The sequence below is a fragment of the Elaeis guineensis genome, chromosome 1 (assembly GCF_000442705.2).
Source record: "Elaeis guineensis isolate ETL-2024a chromosome 1, EG11, whole genome shotgun sequence".
Classification (NCBI taxonomy): Eukaryota; Viridiplantae; Streptophyta; class Magnoliopsida; order Arecales; family Arecaceae; genus Elaeis; species Elaeis guineensis.
The window spans coordinates 5475592-5483459 of NC_025993.2; the positions used below are offsets into that span (position 1 = coordinate 5475592).

At 39.3% G+C, this 7868-nt stretch overlaps 1 protein-coding gene across 1 annotated transcript; it reads left to right on the forward strand.

Moving 5' to 3' along the window:
- The first annotated feature begins 568 nt into the window (after positions 1 to 568).
- LOC105037889 (uncharacterized) lies at positions 569 to 4301 on the forward strand. Its single transcript, XM_010913510.2, has 2 exons — positions 569 to 3426; positions 3553 to 4301. The coding sequence occupies exons 1-2, from the start codon at positions 609 to 611 to the stop codon at positions 3996 to 3998; spliced, it is 3264 nt and encodes a 1087-aa protein (XP_010911812.1). The 5' UTR covers positions 569 to 608; the 3' UTR covers positions 3999 to 4301.
- The last annotated feature ends 3567 nt before the right edge of the window (positions 4302 to 7868 follow it).

Sequence of the window (7868 nt, forward strand, 5' to 3'; positions counted from 1 at the left end):
CCATGTCCCAAGACTCATCCTAAACCTACCTCACACCTACTCTTTCTGCACAATTACGTCTAACATGTTTTGAACTCTTGTTTGCAGAACACTAACCAGATATATGCATGCACACATCACAGACATCACACACGTCCAAAGCTGTAATTATCAAAAACTCAGAAGAAATCAATGCGATAAAAATGTGGGAAAGCGAAAGAAAGTATGGCTACTCGAGAAAGATTGCATTACTGTGAAACTTCCAAAGAACAACTTACATCTTTTCCTCAATCAGAAGGCCATGCATAAGGAAATAGCAACATCACCAAGCACAGCTTATTCCCTATCCTAAGAGCATCCAACCAGCACAAGACAACCACACCACTTGTGCTTCAGTCTCTCCATCAAAGTGGTAGGAGATCAAATAGTATATGGATACTTATAAGGATCTCATTGCCAATAATTCCAAACAGAAAATGCAATGATAGTCATTATAGGGCTGGACCACAATTTTAGCTTGAGTTTGGTGTTTGGATTTAACCTTCAGTAAGTATACTGAAAGGCTAAATCTATTTCAGACTCAGGAAAGATTTTGGAGAGGAAGAAGGGGTAGACTGCTTTGATTCAGTATGCCGGCCTTTCCAATTCTCCTCAGCATCACATTGCTGTCAATCTCATCCTTTCTTCTTCCCACCTCTGGCCTAAACCATGAAGGCCTTGCCCTCCTCTCATGGCTTTCAACCTTTAACTCCTCTCCTTCCTCCTCTTTGTTCTCTTCATGGAATCAAATCCACCAAAACCCATGCAGATGGGCTTTCATCACATGCTCCAAAAATGGTTTAGTTTCAGAAATCAGTATCAAATCCATCAACCTTTCCACCACATTCCCCACTCAACTCCTGTCATTCAATTCCCTCGCCACAATAGTCCTACATGATACAAACATCACTGGAGAAATTCCAGCAGAGATCTCCAACTTGACTTCTTTGGTCACTCTAGACCTCAGTTACAACAATCTAAATGGAAACATGCCACCTGAGATTGGAAAGCTTTGGAAATTGGGCTCCCTCTACTTGAACTCGAACTCATTAAAAGGCCCAATCCCACCAGAGATCAGTAATTGCTCGCAGCTCAGATCATTAGAGCTGGTCGACAACGCGCTGACCGGGACGATTCCAGCAGAGCTTGGCAAGCTTTCACTTCTAGAAACTTTTCGGGCAGGAGGAAATGCAGGACTCTTTGGAGAAATTCCAGTCAACATTTCTCAGTGCCAAGGACTAGTCTTCCTAGGTCTGGCAGGCACTGCAGTCTCTGGCCACATTCCATCCAGCTTGGGAGAACTGAAGAGTCTAAGGACTCTTTCTATATACACAGCTAATCTCTCTGGAACCATTCCGCCGCAAATTGCGAATTGCTCAGCTCTTGAGAATGTTTTTCTTTACCAGAATCAGCTTACAGGTGAGATCCCGGCTGACTTAGGCCTTCTGAGAAATCTAAAGAGTTTGTTGCTTTGGGAGAACAGCTTCAATGGTAATATTCCAGGATCACTTGGTAATTGTAGTGGTTTGACAATTATGGACTTCTCCTTGAATTCTCTGACTGGTGAAATCCCAGCATCCTTTTCAAATTTGCTATCACTAGAGGTGTTCCTACTGTCTTACAACAATATCTCTGGCAAGATTCCACCTTTCATTGGAAATCTTTCAAGTCTGAATCAGCTAGAGTTGGATAACAATAGGTTCTCAGGCGAAATCCCGGCTAGTATTGGGCAGCTCAAGGAGCTGAGTCAGTTCTTTGCATGGCAGAATCAGCTACGTGGGAACATACCTTTTGAGATAGGCTATTGCAAAAATCTCCAATCCCTTGACCTTTCATACAACTTCCTCTCTGGTTCGCTACCAAATTCTCTATTCAGTATCAAAAGCTTGAGCAAACTCATGCTGATCTCTAATGGGCTTTCTGGTGATCTCCCATCACATATTGGCAACTGCAGCAGCTTGACCCGGTTGCGGCTTGGATTCAATCGGTTTTCAGGCAGAATTCCACCAGAAATCGGGCTCCTCCGCAGTCTGACCTTTCTCGAGTTGTCTGAAAACCAGCTCTCTGGTGAAATACCACCCGAACTTGGCAACTGCGTCCAACTTGAAATGGTTGATTTGCATGAGAACAGGCTCCAAGGCATGATTCCTAGTTCCTTTGAATCTCTTCAGCATCTCAATGTACTAGACCTTTCAAGGAATAGAATCTCAGGAGCAGTTCCTGAGTTGTTAAGTAAGCTCAAGTCTCTAAATAAGCTTGCATTAAATGGGAACTACATCACCGGTTCGATACCCAAGTCCTTGGGTCTTTGCAAGGATTTGCAGTCATTGGATATGAGCAGCAACAGACTCTCAGGTCCAATCCCTGATGAGATTGGTCAGCTGCAGGGACTTGATATAGTGTTGAATTTGAGTTGGAACTCTCTCTCAGGCCCTCTTCCTCAAGGAGTTTCAAATCTTTCAAAGCTCGCCAGCCTCGATCTTTCACATAACATGCTGACAGGATCATTAACCATATTGGGTGAGCTTGGAAATTTGGTTTTTCTTGATGTTTCATACAATAATTTTTCAGGTTATCTCCCTGACACTCTGTTCTTCCGACAACTTCCAATGATATTTCTTTCTGGTAATCCGCAGTTATGTACTGTTCATAATGAGTGTTTTCTTAGATTCCAAAGGAGTCATTCTTCAAGAAGGATCATCCTTCTTCTTATTTTTGGTCTTGCTTTGACCGTTGTTGTAATGACATTGGGAACATTGGTGACGCTAAGGGCTCAGAAGGCGGCGGCAAATAATTTGAAGGAAGATGAGGAAATACAAGAATGGGATTTTACACCCTTTCAGAAGCTGGATTTCTCTATAGATGAAGTTGTAAAGGGGTTATTGGATTCTAACATCATTGGAAACGGTTCTTCTGGCGTGGTCTATAGGGTTGAGACCAGAACTGGGCTTATGGTTGCTGTGAAGAAACTATCGCCTGAAAAGAATCGAGAGTTCCCTGGAAGGGATCTTTTCACTGCAGAATTGAAGACTCTTGGGTCCATCAGACATAAGAACATAGTAAGGCTTTTGGGCTGCTGCTGCAAGAGAAATAGAAGTTCTCAGTTGCTCATATTTGACTATATCAGCAATGGAAGTTTGGATAAGTTGCTTCATAGAAGCAGTAAGTTCTTTCTAGAGTGGGATTCGAGGTACAAGATTGCACTAGGTGCAGCTGAGGGCTTGGCCTATCTCCACCATGACTGCAATCCTCCAATCATCCATCGGGATATCAAGGCCAACAACATATTAATTGGTCCACAGTTTGAAGCCTATCTTGCAGATTTTGGACTTGCAAAGCTCATGGATAATTCAGGTTACAGAAGACCTTGTAGCATTGTCATTGGTTCTTGTGGTTACATTGCTCCTGGTAAGCAAATTATTCTACTTTCCTGAAGCCTTCTTTTATATATCTAAATTCTAGCATCTTATCATCTCTCATTATGCGTTCAGACTATCACTAGCTTGTTTTTTTTTTTTTTTTTTCGATGTATAGAATACAGTTACAGTCTAAAGATCACAGAGAAGAGTGATGTTTATAGCTATGGTGTTGTTCTCTTGGAGATCTTAACTGGGATGCAACCAACTGATGATAGAATTCCGGGAGGAATCCACATCATCGAATGGGTCCGGAGGGAGTTGAGAAGACCTACTGCTAAGGCTGCAGACTTACTCGATGAGGTGTTAAGGAATCAAACAGATTTGATTGTACAGGAAATGGTTCAAGTGCTTGGTGTGGCTCTCCTTTGTGTGAATGCAGTGCCAAAGGAGCGTCCCACCATGAGAGATGTGGTGGCTTTGCTCAAGGAAATTAGGCTTGAGTATCAAAATCTCATAGATGCTGATGGAGCATATAAGGGATTTGAAGACAGTGCCCAAGCAACAGCCTGCAGTAGCTTTTCTAGATCCTCAGAACCTTTGATAAACTCCTATCGATGCTAGTCATTAACAATTTTGGCTTCTTAAATCCATGCAAAGTTAAACTTACAGGGTGGTTACAAACCTCTTTTTTCAATAAAAGAAAAGAAGCCATGTATGTTTTATTCATCATAGTTCCCCTTACTTTGTTGTATATGTTTTCTGCATCATGAGAGCCCTTATAGATGTTTTGTGTTTGACTTCTTTTGTAAAGCCAAGAGTGCATGAGAACCCATGTGGCATTTCTGTGTTTTGCTGATTTTGCTTCAAAATTTTAGCAATTCTCTGGATGTTGGTTTTGTGGAAAGTAAATCGAAATTTACGGAAGTGCAAGACAAGTAGCTTTCAAGGTTCCTTCTAGTTGATCAAGGGTTAAAATTAGGCTTTCTTTCATTTCATAGTGAACATATAACTTAGAAGCCTTAAATTTAAGTTTTGTTGTGGATTCTGAAATACTCTCTCTTTCAAGTGCTAATATTTTTCTTCGTTTCTCCTATAATTTCATTGTCTATCCATTTTCCAGACCCTATGGAGTACCATGCTGCTGTCCCTTAACATAAGTTTATCATTTCAACAACAGACTTCACAATTCAGAACATAGGCCCTGGTTGAAACATTTTCATGATTGCAAAATGATGTTGAACTCCGAATACCTTATGATATAATCTCTTAAAAAAAGTTTGAAGTCTATAATTCTAATAGACATAAGTTATATAAACTTCACAAATAATTATGTTCCACAAGGTTACAGGACATGTGAAATTTATTTACACTTAAAAAGAGAGTTATGAACTTGTTAGTTATGGAATCTAAGTATATCAGGCAATGCCACAATATAAACGGCCGGATCACCATGGACCTCATCCAAGGGCATATTGAGCCAATAGTTGTTGTTGGCATGATAAGGAAAGCTCTATAAGGAGTTCGTCAATATTTAAATTATATTATCCAGCCTAGATATAAGAGTTCAATATCAAGCATAATTCAAATGTTCGGTGGTTGTTTTTTTTTTTTTTTTTCCTTTTAAACATCAATTAGACATAAAGAAGGTTCAACCAGTGAGCTCAAGCATTGAAGGATATTTCATCTCTTATAAATGTACCTTAAACTGAGGACAATGATGCAAGAGCAGATAGGCTATAATGCAAATCGAACAAACACAAAATTATCCATCACTGTGCTGTTTTTTCCCCATAGATGGCATCCTCCATGTGTTTGAAGTTGTTTCAATCAGTGAAGTTGTTGACAAAGAGGAATCTAGACAAGGTGGGACTTCATAACCTATAAGATGGATTGTGTTGGTTTTGACTGGAGAAGAGGAGAATTTTGATTAAGTTTATTTCTCTTTAAATGGATTCAATAAATGTTTCCTCAGATTCTTTCTTCTTGATTTCCTATTTACAACTTCACCATTGCAAATTCCCATCATATGTATCTTTGGTCTCTCATCCACCCACCTCCATCTGTCGCTTCTTGGCAGGGTTCCTCTGCCACAGGGTTCTTACTGAAAGAAGTTGGCCAACCAAGGGACCATGGTGTTATCATTCACCGAACCTTGGTTGTCAAGGGCCACAGAGAACAGTGACTGCGGCAAAAGATGGGATAACACCTTGGGTCCTCGTCCCCAGCTGGAGATGCTTATGGACTCTGAAGCAAGAGCTTATGGAGTCTCATGTGCCATGTCCTACTCCATTTGTCACCATCCTTTGTGGTCCTATATATTTGCCAAGCTCTTTCTTTACAGTTGGCTGGCCGGACAAGGCCAAGCCACCGGCTGCATCCAGGCACACAAAAATTGACATTAAAAATAAAATACATGTTGTATCTTGAAATGTATTGGTTACTGCATAAAATCTTGAATTGTATAGATTACTGCACAAGATGTTTTGCTTTTTGTTTTTTGTTTTGTTATTTTCTGAATGCAGAAAGTGAATACAGGTTATGGTGACCTACATAACAAGTGATTGCTGTTCATTTTTCAAACCTTTTGATAGTTTTTGTGTTTTATTTTCTGAGTACTTGCAGCAGAATATTTGTCCACCAAAAGTTTAACTCTTGTAGGTACCTTGTTATCACACTCCTGCATCCTAGAACATCTCATTATTGCCGATTTTGCTAATCGTCCTTGGAGATGATGGTACTGGGCTTTAAATTATTAACTACAGGTGTTTTGCACATGCGATGCACATGAAGGTGGAGTCCAGGGATTGGAACCTGGGGATGGTGATGTACTAACCAAAGTTTCCATTATAATGGTAGAAAGTGATGAAGATTTTGGAGGCAAAAATAAAAACCTATGTCACAATGTAATCCAGACTCATTTGAAAATTTCCAAATACAGCATCCATCAGGAAGCCATGCTCCTTTTTGATGTCAAGCTTGGTTGTTAATGAGCTCGTTAAATTGATGGTGTTATCCATTAATTTAGGTGAAAAAGTTAAATGAAAACCATCTTATTGTGTGTTATAAGCTTTACTTCTACAGCAATGATAGAAAGTTTTACATAACAACCTTGATATGCTCTCTTTTCTTGCCAATCAGTTGTTATGAAAAACTAATCGACTTCTTGTCACAATAAAAACTACTGATCAATATTCCCTACAGATAACCTGCCAATCTGGAGTTGAAGATAAAAAATGGGGTCACTGTATAAAGTTTCATGAATCATTGCAGAGAAATCTTAATTATTACTCTGAAAATAGTTGTCAAATTTCTACTTGCAATCTATTACTTACTTGTGGTATATTGCATTCTTAGGCTCAAAAAGAAGTGAATGCTTATATAGGCATGTCGAGTAATTATAAATGTTTGAATTCACATGTCACCGTGTTAAAACTAATGTATATTTATCTCAGAATTAGTGCATATAATGCCAGAACTAGTGCATTTATCATTGATGATCCACAACTTGTGGATATAGAGCTAGCACTAATCATTATGATAGCAGAGTGATGCATAGGGACCTTTTTTTCTTTTTCAGAATATTTCATAAGAATTTTGAGATTAAACTGCAATAATGGAAAAGGCAAAAAATTTTCTGCAATAAAACAAGTAGGAACGACCATGCAATAATCCCTTTAAGCAGACACCAAATGACTAAAAGAAACCAACCAAATCTGACCAAAAGGGTAAAGAAGATCCAACATAACTCTGTTTCAAGGGATGCCATCATTTCTATGTCAGCCTAAAACATCTCAAAGAAATGGAACATGATCAAGCGTCCCTAGTCTTGACTTGTACATAGTTATGAATCAGCTCAAACACAAAAACCATTCTTTCTCATCTGTAGCTATGCTCCCCATCTTTTGTCTTGCAACAATTCGGCCACACCTGAGTTTTCATGATGCTGCTCCCCATTACATAGGTTTTTCTATAAGTTCCAATCAAGTCATTTCAATCAAGGTCTATATGATAGTGAAAGTATTTGGGTTAAATCTAATTAAAATCTGAGAGATCCTATAGATTCCTCTCTAAAAGGAAAGGCCCTTTGAATAGAAGAATAAATCTCAATGAATTGGCACAACTGCAGCAGTGGTTGGAGCAGGGCTTGTCAAGCATTCCTAATACACTATAACAATAGATGAATGATTGAAGCATCACAGCAACACCCAATAACTTTTGCTTATAAAGGCCCACTGTCTAGGCATGTGGCTGTAATTCATGGATATTATCGTGCTAACATGTTAGCAAATATCTTTTCTTTCCCTCTTGAAATCAAAAGTAAGGGGATGTTTGGTTTGTGACCGGAATCAAAATCAGAATTAGAATTGGAGTGAATTGGAATGGCCAAATCCCCCGAAGCATTTAGTTCGTGACTGGAATCGGAATGAAAATTTAAATCTTTAGGGAAGAGTGGGGATTGAGTTTAAGATAGATTGGGCTATTCCGATTTCA

Bases quoted from the DNA above. Each gene is read 5' to 3' on its own strand.
- LOC105037889 (XM_010913510.2), top strand. From the start codon at position 609: ATGCCGGCCTTTCCAATTCTCCTCAGCATCACATTGCTGTCAATCTCA. The intron at 3,427-3,552 runs GTAAGCAAATTA...TTCGATGTATAG, and splicing joins TTGTGGTTACATTGCTCCTG to AATACAGTTACAGTCTAAAG.